General features: G+C 39.3%; 1 protein-coding gene across 1 annotated transcript; it reads right to left on the bottom strand.

Annotated features, from left to right (window-relative positions):
• Positions 1 to 248: 248 nt before the first annotated feature.
• Positions 249 to 14,708, bottom strand: LOC132971969 (P-selectin-like). The gene is made up of 23 exons (XM_061034800.1): positions 14,620 to 14,708; positions 14,435 to 14,513; positions 13,937 to 14,341; positions 13,720 to 13,824; positions 13,416 to 13,607; positions 13,110 to 13,298; positions 12,808 to 12,996; positions 12,509 to 12,694; positions 12,141 to 12,335; positions 11,923 to 12,052; positions 11,767 to 11,825; positions 8,874 to 9,263; positions 4,649 to 5,029; positions 4,459 to 4,566; positions 4,183 to 4,368; positions 3,901 to 4,092; positions 3,272 to 3,457; positions 2,982 to 3,167; positions 2,385 to 2,570; positions 2,116 to 2,301; positions 1,837 to 2,025; positions 750 to 872; positions 249 to 654 (listed from the first exon to the last, which is right to left on the bottom strand). The coding sequence occupies exons 1-23, from the start codon at positions 14,620 to 14,622 to the stop codon at positions 590 to 592; spliced, it is 4,110 nt and encodes a 1,369-aa protein (XP_060890783.1). The 5' UTR covers positions 14,623 to 14,708; the 3' UTR covers positions 249 to 589.
• Between the last annotated feature and the right edge of the window lie 1,004 nt (positions 14,709 to 15,712).

Below are 15,712 nucleotides of genomic sequence, written 5' to 3'. Positions count from 1 at the left end.
TAAATGTGCTAAACTGGACACTTTGTGGGAGTTCGGTAATCTCAGAGATTGTTTTGCCACTTCCCCAATTGACCCCACTGTATTAGTGCATGTGACGGAGGTCAAATGTAAGTAAACTCTGCTGCACCAAAAAGAAAGGTTCACCACACCCTTAATGACACTGGATAAGATAATTCCAACATTGGTATCGTTGTGGAGTATTGTTTGGCTGAGTCAGCCAGAGAAAAAAAAGAAGTTTAATGAGACGATTCAAGAAATGTGGATACTTTATTGACAATTATGTAATCAACAAAGAGCAAAAGCTAAAGCTGCACACAAATCTGCATCTTTTTAGAAAAATATATTATGGACAAATTGTGTATCTTGATTGGGTTATTTATAAACAAAGGGTAAAGGTTTGCATAGACAATGTGCATAATTATGTAAAGTATAAGGCTTCTGTGATTAGTTGTTTTTTATGCCCTTAATCCTACTGTAATCCTTGTATTATTAGAGATATGCAATAAGATGCAGGTAATTATACATTCTGCAGTTGCTTAAAATAAATTCCATCAAAAATAAAGTCTCAATAAAGGATAATAAAAAAGAATCAAAATTCAAATGCTGGATTCTCTCTGTCTCCCCATGGTGTTGAATCAGATACGATTGCGTCTCCTGCAAAATTCAGAAATAAGAATGAAGATATGAATAGTACAATATGCTGTCTGTGACAGTGTGAAACTGCACGGGACAATTGCAGTACCTCTTACCTCTTTTCTTAAACCGCTTAATAATCAAGAAAGCCAGGCCTATCAGGAGAAGAGGAACGGCAACAGAGGCTGCTCCCACACCCGTGTACGTCAGCAGGGCAGTCCCCAATGGCATACCATCCACTGAAACACATAAAGGTTACAGGAAATGCAAGTTTTATATGCTTCATATATCATAGTTTGTTATTTATTTGCAATCCTTAGAATCATGCTAAAGGTCCGGACTTCAACTTTATCTATTTCAAGAAGTTCAGAACAAATGACCATACAGTTTTGTACTGACATTCATACCAAGTGGACTGAATGACATCAGTGATCTGCATTTGTGTTCTATGTATTTGCTGCCTAGAAGCGTACATTTAATGTTTTTAAGAAAAATGTCTAGAAATGTTTGTATTGTTTGCCATGAAATTTGCAATAAGATCCACCTCACAATGAATTCTGACCACTTTTGTGAGTACTTGCCTTCCACTCTAGCGCCACCATCAGTTAGAAAATTACAATTTTTTTCAAAGTTTATGTAGTTGCCAGTCTGCGGTAGCACCCAGTGAGTTCAAGACGGACATTACTGAGCTGGATAGCTGTCGTGGGTGCAGTTTTACTGAGGAGGCAACGATGGAGGGTCCATTATGTAGTTTGTGTTTTGGAAATTTGTTTCCTGTAGCCTACAGTGCGGGCAAAGCGGTACGCAGACTCGCAGCCTAGCCTGTGAGCCTGAGATCAGGGCAACAAACCCCACTAATGTGTTCACAGATCGTCAGACACACATTTGCAGATATGTGTACGCATGTGTGGATCTTGCACGGCAGGAGTGTTGCAAAAGTCACGTGTAAAATGACAGGCCCGCCTCAGTTGTAAGCGATCATTTGTGTGTATTTTCAGGATTTACAGCTGAAAAAGTTCAATGTCATTAATAAACAAGTAAATATTTTGAAATTGGTCTACATATTTGCAGATTAGTTCACGCATTTGTGGATCTTTTTACACATTTGTGGATCTTTTTACACATTTGTGGATCTGTGTACGCATATTCAAATAGTTTTGCCACAATAATAGCTCCATAGTCAACATTTGAGAATCGATTTACCTGTGCAGTGAGGTAGATTGTCATTCCATAACCCGCCAGAGGAGCAAAACAGCACCTCCGTACCCTTCAGAGAGAATCCCTCTTTGCATGTGAAATTACACTGGGAGCCAAAGCTGTAATCTCCCAGAGGATGTGAGCAGTTCATTGAGAGGATCAAAGACAGGGCACGAGGGGTACCACACTGTACAGCTGAAGATCAGGAAAGAAAAATGGAATTGTAATCAATTAATAAGGAATATTAAAATAAATTGTAAATGTGTACTCATGCTGGGCACTCACGCTGGCAGGTGGGGAGATCCTGAGACCAGTGACCTGAGGTATTACATGTCAGAGATTGTTTTCCTTTCAGCCTGAAGCCTTCATTACATTCAAAGTCACAGAGGGAGCCAAAACTGAAAGGTAAGTATGGATGGCTGCAATTCATCCTCCCGTGTGGAGCTTTGACCAGAAGGGGGCATGGTTGTGCTGTGGATGATATTGCACAAACATTATTTTAAGACCAAACAATCCTCTTGAAAGTGCAGCTCTGTGATATTATGAGCTTTTACCCAGACAGCGGGGAATTCTACTGCTCCACATGCCCAGAGAGTTGCACTCAGTGTCTGCCGTCCCATTCAGGACAAATCCTTTCTCGCAAGTCGATGTACAATGAGAGCCAAATCTGAACTCTCCATGTGGACCAGAGCAGTTTAAGAAGCCATGAGAGGGAGAGCTCCGAGTGAGACACATCTTAGCTAAAGAGAGATACAGACAGAGACAGGAAATTATTTTTAAGAGCCATTCATGATAAAGAAACCCAGTCAAGACAAAGGACTCTACATATGATATTATCAACAGATTGTGAACAATGAGGAAGAGACACCAATAGTGTGTATTTAAGAGCTTTACATTCTAACAAACAGTCAAGCTACCTGAACCATTAAATTATTGTAATTATTGGCTCAGAATAATCAAGGGAGCCATGAGGTGGAGAGTTTAATAAATTACACGTCTTCCCTTAAAGTTACACTGAGAGGGATAGGTGCTTACAGACACATTAAACAAATCAAATAGTAGAAGGGGAGACTGTTTACTATGAGCTGAAGGACCAACATATATTTGCATTTCTTCTGAGTACTTCAGCATCTAGCCAGCTGTTGTCATACCTTGGCAAAAAGGAACTTCATGACTCCAATTCCCCTGTGATAAACATTTTGTCATGTTTGCACCAACCATGTCAAATCCTTGTACACATTTTACAGTGCACATTGAGCCATAGCTGTATTTTGCTAAAGGGTCTTGGCATTGCATGGAGGCATATGGTGAATCCTTCAGACTGTTGCACTGTACCACTGGAGGAGAAGAAAACTGATTAGTCATCAGAGCAGTGCACTAATCGAGGCACAGACAATTTGTGTTGTTTTAAGACAGAGCTGACATTATCTCTGCGGCCAACCTTTACATGTCGGTGTAGGATTGCTCCATTGTCCTGAGGCCAGACAGGTGAGTGTGTTGTCTCCAGTCAGGTTGTAGCCTTCCTGGCAGGTGAAGTTACACTTTGAGCCAAAAGAGAACGGCCCCAAAGTGTCCACACATGACATGTCGCCCGGTACAGGAAACCGAATGGGGGAACATTTTTTCACTGTGGTGGGAAACAAATATAAAACACATAGTCCACTCAATGGAAGTCAATGTCCTGAAACATGTCAGTTTATTATGACTAGCTTTTTATAAACAACATGAGCAACAGATTGTGGTATGAGTAAGTATGCTGGCATAATTTACAGTCATGGGAAACAGTAACTGGCTACCCACTCTAAGTTAAAATGTTGTTTTCCCAATGTTTGCATAAATGGGTGTTAAGTGAAGTGATAACGTGTGACCCTGCTCTAATCTGCTTTACAGTCTAGACAGGATATGACTTTACACAGAGGTGGCAAAAAATGCATATTTGGTGTTCATTATTACAGAATAAGGGAAAGTTTGAAATAAATAGGAATTGAAAGTCAGATAATAGATACATAATTAAAATTAAACTATTACATTTTTAACGAGTAATAAGTAATAAGTAATGAGTCACTTTACCAGTGCATGCTGGGACACTGCCTGTCCATTTGCCAGTATGGTCACAACGTATCTGGTCCTGTCCTCTGAGCTCATAGCCTTCATCACACCTGACCTCACAGGTGGAGTTGTAGCTGTAATGTGCGACGGGATGGCTGCAGTTCATATTACCTGAGCTGATGTTCACGTGGTCTAGATCTGGACACTTTTTAACTTAGACAGACAGGGACAAATATTTTTCTCATAACCTGTGCACTCGAAATAACATTTATCTTTGATACAGTTGACATTGAGTTGCTATACCTCGACACAGAGGAACAGGGTGGTTCCATTGACCGCTAGCTTGGCAAAGCAATCGGGAAACTCCTACCAACTGGAAGCCGAGTTCACATTGGAAATGGCAGGAAGAGTTGAAACGACTAAACCCATAGGGATTGATATACGAATGAGAACCATGCTCTGGGTCCAGCAAGGGCTTGCATGCAATTGCTGAAACAAAAAAAGTAGACAAAGACATGTTTAGATCTTCACAAAAAGAGGTCATGGCTGTTTTGAATACATTCTGACACCTTTTCTTACCCTCTTGACAGCTTGATCCAGTAAAACCAGGATGGCACTTGCAGGTGTAGTTCCCAATAGTCTCAACACAGTCTGCATGAGCATTGCAGGAATCCTTTGTGCAAGACTCTGCATGCATACAGAAAAAATATATGATAAGTCTACAGAAGTCTGTTAAATAGTTGTACATAAAAAATAAAGGGTGTTTTACCCGCGTAGCAGAGGGTTCCCTTCCTCCTGTGACAGGGCTCATTGTTCCACTTCCCTGGGTCTGTATCCCTCTTAATGTATATCTCCACACAGTTGTTAGCTGCTACGTTATCTGGCTCATTTTGTGCCCAATTCTGAGCTTCTTGGGGTACCTTGTTTTTGTTTTGAGCCCAAATCCACTCTCCCTCCTCTTTTTTAATGCCTATCCAGTAATAGTTTTTCAGAAATAGTAGCCGTTTGTTGAGGAAGTCATTTTCCTCCTGGTTCCTGATGGACACCATATCTGTGAAGTGCTGCTGGCACCACTGACGGGCCTCAAGCCATCTGCGGTTTGAACTGATGTTGTAGGACCATGCCTGTGCTCCTTCTCTGCTGCTCAGGTCTGAAGTCAGAGAAATGGACAATAAGACAGAACTGCACTGGCAAAGCTGAAAAAAAAAAGTTAACTGAAAGAGCAGACCTACCTAGGGCAAAAACAAGGAGTGCAGCAATCAGCATCATGAGAGGCTAGTTAAGGTTACAATCCATCAATTCTTAAAACATCTGAAATAAAAACAGAGAGAATTGTGTCCAGCTGCATGTAGGAGAAAAAGTGAAAAATCATCAATCACAACACTTACACTGACATATGAAGTGTCTTACCATTTGATGTGTCCTTAGTCACTTGTTGTTGCTGCTGCATTTACTCTACAGTGCTGATGTTTTTTTCTTTAACTGTCCTTCAGCCAATGAGTCAACAACCAATTTTGTAATATCGCTTTTTCTGTAACTTCCCTTCAGGAAGGGCACTACTTTATCACACATAACAGTTTTGAAACATACTCACTGATCCAGAAAAGCCCGCACATACACATAGAGACACTATTATTTTCGCGTATTTATTGACTTTACTGAGTTAATACATGCACAATTAAATAATGTAACTTCACACTGCAAGCTCTTTAGCCATGCAGGCCTATAGACATAGCTTAAATGTAAAGTTGCCTAAATTGGGCAGATATGCTTAGCTAACCTACCTTCCTTGCATAGAGGAATTCAGAGTACATAGGGGTGGGTTTATTAATAAACAAAGTACAAAAATTATAATAGTGTTCATGCAAATAGGTCATGGTAAATATATTTTAATGAAACATTGAATACATTGCAGTCATCCTTCATCCCAGTGCCTCACTAGTAGGACTTGAAAATTCCTCAGGCTGCCTGTGAATGACAATCAGATCAACATTGAAGGGACACCGACAGTCACAGTAAAAAAGTAAATTAACTTTTCAAATACTAAATGTGTATAATTGGGTGGAGCTGCCTTGGTCAAGTACATTTCAACACTGACCTTGCTTGGGAAAGTTTCTTTCCTGCGAGAAATGAACAGACAAAATCACGATAGAGGTTTGATGTAAGAGCATTTGCTTGCATCACTTATATGAAATTGAGAAATACTGACTCTTTCTGTGCTTCATCCAGCACATACAGATGCAGCAGAGGGCTGAGAGGGCTCCACACCCAGTCACAGCCAACAGAGCCTTTTTGTAGCCTGAAAGAATTCATCATTATGATTTGTATCTCCGTGAACATACTTGACTCTTCAAAATCATATACCAAATTGTCAAATAATTACTTGTACAAGTAGGTCTTGGGCCGCTCCAAACCCCTGTGAGCCCACATGTTACAGCTGGCGAGCCTATCATCAGGAAGCCTGAGTAGCATTTAAATCGACAGGTTGAGTTGAATGTCATGTTTCCATTGGAGCAGCTCAGGTGTCCATTATCAGGCTGAGCGAGAGGGGGGCATTCCACAGCTAGGGGGACATATAGGTCAAAGTTTATCAAAGATGCAGTTATATAACATCTGCTGTGAAAATAAAAACATTTTTCAAAGCACATACAGTACATGCTGATGCAGGTTTTTTGATGAATGTTTTAAGTGTGATCCTCAGCCTGACCTCAGGAAACAGAGGAAGCAGATGCAATACTTGCAATGACAATGTTACGATTAAGAATAAGAATAATTGTTGTATTCTAAAGAATCCCAGTGTGAGTCAGTTAACTGTTAAGAGGTTTTGGAAGGAGATAGATAAAAAACCTACACAGGAAAATAAAAAGACTCACTCAGACTGAAATTCCGCTTTTGTGATGATGCCGTTTGTCCTACAGAAACAACCAGCAATGTCCATTACCTCATGCTGATCTTAAACTTTCAACTATTATGACATGTTAGCAAACATATCCGTTAAGAACCAAATATTAACTCACGTTTCATCTAAAGTATGCCCAAGGACTTAGCCAACTATGGCTCTTTATCTTTATATTCCAGGTTATTCATTCATTTCAGAATTTAAACAAACTTTGCTTTTTTCATCATTATGATTTGTATCTCCGTAAACATACTTGACTCTTCAAAATCATATACCAAATTGTCAAATAATTACTTGCACAAGTAGGTCTTGGGCCGCTCCAAACCCCTGTGAGCCCACATGTTACAGCTGGCGAGCCTATCATCAGGAAGCCTGAGTAGCATTTAAATCGACAGGTTGAGTTGAATGTCATGTTTCCATTGGAGCAGCTCAGGTGTCCATTATCAGGCTGAGCGAGAGGGGGGCATTCCACAGCTAGGAGGACATATAGGTCAAAGTTTATCAAAGATGCAGTTATATAACATCTGCTGTGAAAATAAAAACATTTTTCAAAGCACATACAGTACATGCTGATGCAGGTTTTTTGATGAATGTTTTAAGTGTGATCCTCAGCCTGACCTCAAGAAACAGAGGAAGCAGATGCAATACTTGCAATGACAATGTTACGATTAAGAATAAGAATAATTGTTGTATTCTAAAGAATCCCAGTGTGAGTCAGTTAACTGTTAAGAGGTTTTGGAAGGAGATAGATAAAAAACCTACACAGGAAAATAAAAAGACTCACTCAGACTGAAATTCCGCTTTTGTGATGATGCCGTTTGTCTTACAGAAACAACCAGCAATGTCCATTACCTCATGCTGATCTTAAACTTAGCCAACTATGGCTCTTTATCTTTATATTCCAGGTTATTCATTCATTTCAGAATTTAAACAAGCTTTGCTTTTTTGCTCATTTTGGCTAGTGTACAATGTACAGATCAAAAATAGCTGGAAGATGCCAGAACTCACCACTGCAGCCAATCCCCTCTGATCTCATGGATCTCTCGGGATTTGAAGCTAAAATTACAAATTAGCATTGTACCATCTGTAGCTTGGTAAGACATTAAAAGACAATAAAAAATGAATATGCCTTGCGACATTGGTATGACCCAATAACTACGTCAAAGAACAGCTAAGGTTTGCTATATATAAACATGGACAAAGTCCCAGTGACCTCACCCATTGAAAACTGATGTGGACTTTTAAAGCTCATCGATGGTGGTCACCATATTGGAAATGCTGCATGTTTGCATCTAACTTTCTGTCAACATAACACCAGGTAAAGAGCTGGAGATGAGGAGGGTCTTAAGCCTCTTGACAGACAGCAACACCACACCTGCCCATGAGTCAGGTCAGCCAGACTCCTTCATATTAATAACTCTATAAAATCACAATGGATTAATTATATAAAAAATCACCCCCTATACAGTGTGTGCTAAAAAAGACATAATCTATTCAGACTAAAATTGTTTTGTAGAACCAGGCTGCATACATGTAAATTTATTTAAAAAATACAAAAAACTAAAGGCCATATTTGAATGGGTGTGTATGTGACTTTCAAGGCTTCTGCCACCAGCCTCAAATTGGACACTCAAGAAACTGCAGTTTTATTTCACTTCCATAATGGCTTTATTTTGAACACCAAAACTTGTCATAGTCCTTTTAACTGCAACTGTTTTACAAAATCATTACTTCAAACTCAGCATTTTGCAAAATACGTTAAAAGACAGTAACCAAACAAAAAAATGTGACTTTTGTGAAATATAATATAATATAATATAATAGAATTTCTTTATTGATCCCAAACTGGGAAATTATGGTGTTACAGCAGCATGTTATCAGAGCAGAAAGCCTTCTCCTTACCTCTTTGGCACTTTCCCCCCTCATATCCAGGTTCACAGAGGCAGGTTATGTTTTCAGTGGTCTCCTGGCATCTTCCTCTGTCGCATGATGTTTCGTTACATTGGGCTGGTAGGGAAAAAATCTCTATACTTTAACCCCCTCTTCCACTTAACAAGCTGCAACAACCTTTTAACCAATCTTATTTTTTACATACCTTTGTAACAAGCAGCATATTTTTTATTAGCACATTTCTCATCATTCCACTTTCCCCTGTTTGCGTCGTTGTTCACGTAGATCTCCACACAAAACTCTGTGCTGTGATCGTTATTGGGTTCGTTTGCTGCCCATGACTCATTACCTATCCATGTGCTGTTATTCCCAATCCAGGTCCAGGTTTCATTCTTGTGTTGTTTAGTGATTCCTATCCAATAGTACTTTTTTTTGATGGGCAGCTTATTGACCAGATAGTTGTTCTCATCCTGGTTTTGGATGACCACCATATCTGTGTGCCGCTCCTGGCACCACTCTCTTGCAGCTGTCCAGTTCATGGTCGTTGTTGAGTAATGATATGTCCAGCCAAAGGTAACCTCGGTTAAGAAGCTACCTGATACAAAATATGACAGACAAAAAGTTTAGGACAACTACTGTGATAATTTAAGGGAGACCATCAAGTTCACATTTTGATTTAATGTCAAAACTGAAACTTACCAAGGAGAAATGTTAATGTCAACTTCATTTTTAGCACCTGTTGTCTTTTCAAAGAAAATAATAATCGTAACACAAAAATGGCAAATATCATCATGAAAAAAGGTGACAAAGGATTTGCATACCTGCCCAGTATTGGTTTCGGAAAGGATGCTGATAAACTGAAAAATCAGTATGAGTCCTGTTAGTTTGCTTCAGGCACAGACCAGTGTTACGCATTTATAGTTCTCTCAGGCTATTCATTTCTACATCGTAATAATACCTGGATGTTTACAGTACAGGGTGAATGCAAGTGATGAATGATGAATTGATAGCTGACGTCATGACTTGTTATACTTGTATAGACCTTCTGGGAAATACCATTTTCTGGAAAAGTTCAGGCAAATTTATTACTGTCTCACTGTCGCCTTCAACCTGGTGAGAATTTGTCACATCAATTTCTGAATCTGCTGAAAAGCTGACGCAGAACAGAAGACTCGGTTAGGTGAAATAAGCAAAGGTAATGTTCTCTGAAACCAATCATCTCAGCAGTATAGTATGACACTTCCTTCCTTGCATGCCTCTCACTGTTATATAACTACTAATCTCTGCCAGTTCCATTGTAATAAAGACCACAGAAACAGACAAGAGGTCAATGTTGTGTTGCTTCTGAAACTGCTGAGAAAACAACTGCTGAACTGTAAAGTCAACACTTTAGTCTCTAAAATCAGGGGGGTAATAGGCTTATGTTGCTTTAGTAGTAGATGTCTAACCTTTTTCAATGGCTTATTAGTGCAGACTGGATACATGCCTTACAGTACATGTTTTACATTCTACATGTAGTCTATCTGTAATACAAGTAACATAGTTAGTATGAAGTGTGATTCTCTGTTTGGCCCTGTTAATGCTCCAGCTATCTTTTATCCATCTACATCTACTATATTCCTCGTCGGAGGAAACATGTCTTGTCTTGTCTTCTGACTACTCAAAGCGCTTTATTTCACCGCAGGACGCAGGTCACCTTCATCCATTCACACCACTTTCACACTTTGATATCAGAGTTTGCTATGTAAAGTGTCCATCAGTTTTAGCTAATCCATTCGTACACATTGTGTATATCTACTAAAGCAGTGTGTGAATGTGTATGACCAACGGAGGCGCTGCTTGGGGCCCCAGAGGGCTAACAAACCTATACCAAAGCAGTGGCCCAAAATATTCAACTTTTGCAATGACAGTAAGAAACCTCCCTGAGGGGGTCCCATATGATAGCACTCACTCTTGTTGCCCTGCTAACCGTTGCATGCATTACTGCTGTGAAAACCAAAGTTTTTCAGTGAAAGTCAACTAAGAATAATGAAGAGGAATGCCAGTCAGTTATGTTAATTTTTCAAGTAAAAAAAACCAACACATTTTATACTTAAATATTTGTAGTTAAAGTAGATATGATTAGTGGAGATAAAAAGGGTAAATTAATGTTACTAATTCATGTGTTAGAAAATTCATGCCTCCTATGCAAAAGTTAGTCCAAGTTGGGCCACCCCTGTAAAAAAATCTCATCTCCGCCCTTGGTTTTAGGATGTATATATGAAGCCTTTTTATGTAAATTGTGGTTTGTAATTTTGGGCAACACAGATAAAGACAGCTTGATTTGATTGGTCATGATACTAAGAGCGGGCTGTAAGCAGTTTCTGGGTGTCCATGTTTTTGGCTTGCCTGATTCCAAGAAAGTTATTTGTTGGACTCAGCTCTCGCTTAAGTTAATGCATATTTTATTGTTTGTGAATTGTACTGTGTCTCCCTTTGTGTGTGTCTCCTTAACTTTGTGTTTTTACTGCTGCCAGTCTTGGCCAGGTCTCGTGTGATAAAAGGTGTGTCATTCTCAATGGGAATAACCTGGTTAAATAAAGTTTAAATACATAAATAAATAAATATAAAAATGACCCAGAGTAAATGATAGTTTGATGTTTTATTATGAAGCAGCACATCTTTATTCACACAGAAATATGACTAAATATACAGTATGAATGCAACCTGATAAATAGAACATAAATAATGACATCAATAGAGTGAAATGATTCACAGTCCTGCATTGAGGAGGTTATCAACCATGTTGTTATGAAACATTTACATTAACATGGATAGAGCCACCTTTCCAGCATGCTCATAAAGCTGAAGAACAATGTGTTCCATGTAAAACTCCCCTTGGGAGGAAATATGTGTCAGAACAACATGACAGAGTACATCATGAAATTCAATAAAACATAACAGAAACATGAAATGCAAAGGTTTGAAAAACACCTTTTCTCTTACTGACCACAGGTTTTCATACTGTTACAAATTAGCCCCATTGCTCGAGCTATTATGACTGGTACTTTACATACAGTGATGATAAAGATATATAAAATCTGAGGAGCAATTGACCTAGATGAGGCTGTCAATGCTGTTTTTGTAGGTCTGTGGGGGAGGCTCTATCTCAGAGTTGCTGCAAGAAAGAAAAACAAAATGAGCACTGCAAAATAAACAAATCACTTGTGAAAAGGAAAACAAATTATTTAAGATAAAGCAAATGCTTTACTAACCTGTTCAACTCAAATTTGTTTGCTTTCTGCTTCAGTTTTCTCAGGATCCACATGGCCAGAGACAGACCGGATAAGAGAGTGCCCCCTGCTGCCACACCAGAGGCAATGGCCGTAATCTGAGCCGTTGGAGCTATTAAAATAATAAAATCATGTAAATATGTACACTCAGGATTAAAAATGTAATGTTCTTTTTAAATGTCTTCTTGTATTTTCTTTACTCTTCTGCGCTTTATCTTGGCACGTGGGTTTCTCTCCTGTCCAGTTGCCATTGCGATCACAGATCAGCAGGTCATGTCCTTCTAATGAGTAACCTTGGCTGCAGATGAAGGAGCAATGTGAGTTGTACTCTTGCTCACTGTTTGAACAGTTGATTTCACCTTTTTCAAGCTCTTTGAGAAAAGGACATCTCACAGCTGTGGGAAAAGATAGCAAAAATTTAGATGTTGACCATCATTATACAGTATTTAAAAAAAACTGAGCTTGTTTATTTACACAAAAATAACTACTGCCTAGACATATTAAGAAAGTTGTGTTTAAAAAAAAAAACCAAAAAAACACACAGATTGATGTCACATTTTTGCCGTACCTCTGCAAGTAGGTATGGCTGTACTCCACTGTCCGTCCTCAGAACACTGAATGGTGTTTGCTCCCTGCAGTTCAAAGCCATCTTCACATTTGAAGCTGCAGGTGGAGTCTGACCTCAGATCAGTAACAGGTTGACTACACTTGGTGATCAGGTGAGCATCTCCCTCTGGAATCTTGCAAGTGATAGCTAACACAAGAACACAATTGATTTAGTGTGCTGGTATTGACGGTACGAAATGAAAAACAAATTTGCCTAATAATAAAGAAAGGGGTTGGATTGGACTTGAAGCGCCCCCTCACCTTCACAGTGAGGCATCTTCTCACTCCACTCTGCTGCAGACGTGCACGTTGCCCTGCTTGTCCCCACCAGGCGGTAGCCCGAGGAACATCTGAAGCTGCAGGTGTTTCCGTAGCTGAACGGCAGATCTGCATTGTCTCCACAGTTGACAACCCCATTCTCTAGCTCCTTGAGATCAGGACACTGAACAGCTGCAATTCAGAGGATCAGAAGATGCTTTTTTTTTAGAAATGCAGCCAAAAAAAGAACAAGATTTTCCTTTGTGATATGACACTAGCCAAAAATCTAAAAGAAATGGGCGTACCAGCACAATAAGGCTGAGAGTCATTCCAATTCCCTGACCCTTCACATTGCAGAGTGTTGGAGGAAGATCCAGCAATAACATAGCCTTCAACACAAGAGAACACACACGTGGAGTTGTAGCTGGAGGAGCCCAGAGAAGAGCACTGCATTGATCCTCTTGATGGAGGCGACAGCTTCTGACACTGAACCACTGTGGAGAACGGGAGCAGAAAACCCATTACAGCAGGCTGCATCATTGCGATACTAAAATGTGTTTGCTTTCAATGGGATTAATAAGAGGTTACATATGATATCTTTTGAAACTCACATTCACACGTAGGAGGCTGCTCTGACCACTTTCCCAAGGCCGTGCATGTCTGGGGTCTTTGTGCACTCAGCAGATATCCTTCCTCGCAGGAATACTGGCACGAGGAATTGAACGAGAAGTCTTCATATTTGTGAGTGCAATGTACTTTTCCTTTATGTGGGTTGAACACCTCGCCTTTGTTACACAGAACAACTGAAAACAGAGAAAACAAGACACAATAAGATATCAAGTCCTGGATTTAAGGGACTTAAAGTAACATGGAAGTAAAAGGAAGATTAACATGACTGTATTTTTTTTTTTTTACCATGCTCGCACTTCTCTCCGTAAAAGCCTTCATGGCAAACACATTTGTGGCTGTTGATGGTTTCCACACAGTCTCCATGAAGACACGAGTCGTTCTTACAGGCAGCTGGGAAAGATAAACCATCACTCATCATCTATTTACTAAAAATGAACATAAATATGAAAAATAAGCATCTAAATGTACCTGTTAATGTAAGATTTACGTAACATTTGCTCACCTGTGTAGCAAAGAGCAGTCTTTAACTTTGAGCATCTCTCATCGTTCCACTTTCCTGGCCCCTTATCCCTTTTGATGTACATCTCCACACAGTCCTCATTTAACCCAGGAACCTTCCCATTCTGTCCATTGTTGGGTTCCCCCTTGTCCCAGTTGGTTGCTTCTTCTGTCAGAGCCTTGTTGGTCCCTACCCAGGTCCACACATTATTGACCTTGCGGATGCCGATCCAATAGTGGGAGGGTTTCTTGGGAAGCCACAATTTGAGATATTCAATCTCCTCCTGGTTCTGGATGGCCACCAGGTCTGTGTAGTTCGTCTGGCACCAGGTCCGAGCTTTCTCCCATTTCATGGTGCTATTTGAGTAGATGTAGGACCAGCAGTCTACACTAGACCATATGCACAGCACTGAGGATGGAGGAAAAAGACAGAGATGTAAGGAATACAGGTGGATTTAAAAAAAAAAAATGGAAAGGTTATGTTTGCAGAAGATTTACATACTTGAGCATAGAAAGGTCAAGCTGATCCATGAGGAAGAGGTCTTAGATCCTCGAGTGTGAAGTAATCCAAAACAGAACTCCTGTAGAAATAGTGAGGAAAAAATGACAAATATTATACCATAAATGCATCTCTGATCCAAGCAAAAATTAAAGACATTTGCACTTAAATTGGTACATCTAACTCACCATGTTCAGTGATACTGTATGTGTGATAGCCTGCAAAAGACTCTTCAGTCTGAGCACAAAACAGGATGAATGAATTCTGAGGTTTATGTGCCGCTGTTCCTGCTTTTATACACATTGTCAGCATGCTCCCGTTTTCCTGGAAGGTCTCATCACAGCCGGCCGTTTCACTGGAAATCCCCCCCTCCCCCCTCCCTTAATTACAAGGGGTCCTTGGGAACTTCCCCTTTCTCTTTTTTCTTGTCTTTGTTAAATATTACTTTTACTTTCATTGATAGTCAATATATTATTGACAATGGAAAGTATACATGTCTATGAAAGTTTTGTTTGTAAAGTTTTAAGGAATTTATTCTCTTTTCAGTATTGTATGCTACATAGCTTTTAAAATAATCATTTCATTTTAATTTTGTACACTTACTCCATTTGACTATTTTTGATGCTTACTTTTTAAATGTAAGTTGTCTATTTTTTAAATATATGATCCTGAACACTAGTCTTGCTAAGCACCACCAAGAAATCACAACATTTCGGTCCCTCTGAACCTCTGTCAAGTGTGTTCAGTGTGGACCGAAATGTTACTTTTCTCTAATAAATTGGTGATGCTTAGCAAGAGTGGTGTGCAGGATTATTTTCTTTTCAAGTGAGAATTTGTTGTCCTACACACCTACTTCATGAGATAGTTCGGTGTGCAAACACCTCCTGAAAAACTGAAAGCTATGATAAAATTATTTACTAAATTTCACTTGTTAATAGGAGAAAGTAGCTCCAGCTCAACCAACTTGAAAATTAAATGCTGTTGACATTACTGTAAAATGTTACCTATGTCATTAAATTTTGTCAGATAGAAAATAATGTTACCCAAGGAAATGGGCCATTCTTGTTTTGCCTATTAGATAATATTTCTATGGAAATCTTTATTCAAGCATTTTTCTGTGTCGTTGAGGGAGATGTAGCATTTAATATATAATCTGGCAAGACACCAAAAATAAAAATGAAACAAAATCAATGTTGATTCCAATTTTTGACACTACCAGGCTATGATAATCCCACCCCAAAAAATCTATTTTGGACGTATGGGATGGAAAATTATTCACTT

The sequence above is a fragment of the Labrus mixtus genome, chromosome 3 (genome assembly GCF_963584025.1).
Source record: "Labrus mixtus chromosome 3, fLabMix1.1, whole genome shotgun sequence".
In the NCBI taxonomy this organism is placed as follows: domain Eukaryota; kingdom Metazoa; phylum Chordata; class Actinopteri; order Labriformes; family Labridae; genus Labrus; species Labrus mixtus.
The sequence above is the reverse complement of the archived record's forward strand: the minus strand, read 5'-3'. Positions and strand labels throughout refer to the sequence as shown.

Excerpts from the sequence above, each read along its gene's own strand:
- LOC132971969 (XM_061034800.1), bottom strand. Across the intron at positions 12,997-13,109 it reads CTCTCAGCCTTATTGTGCTG|CTGTTCAGTGTCCTGATCTC; the intron begins GTACGCCCATTT and ends TCTGAATTGCAG. Across the intron at positions 655-749 it reads TAAGCGGTTTAAGAAAAGAG|GAGACGCAATCGTATCTGAT; the intron begins GTAAGAGGTACT and ends TGAATTTTGCAG.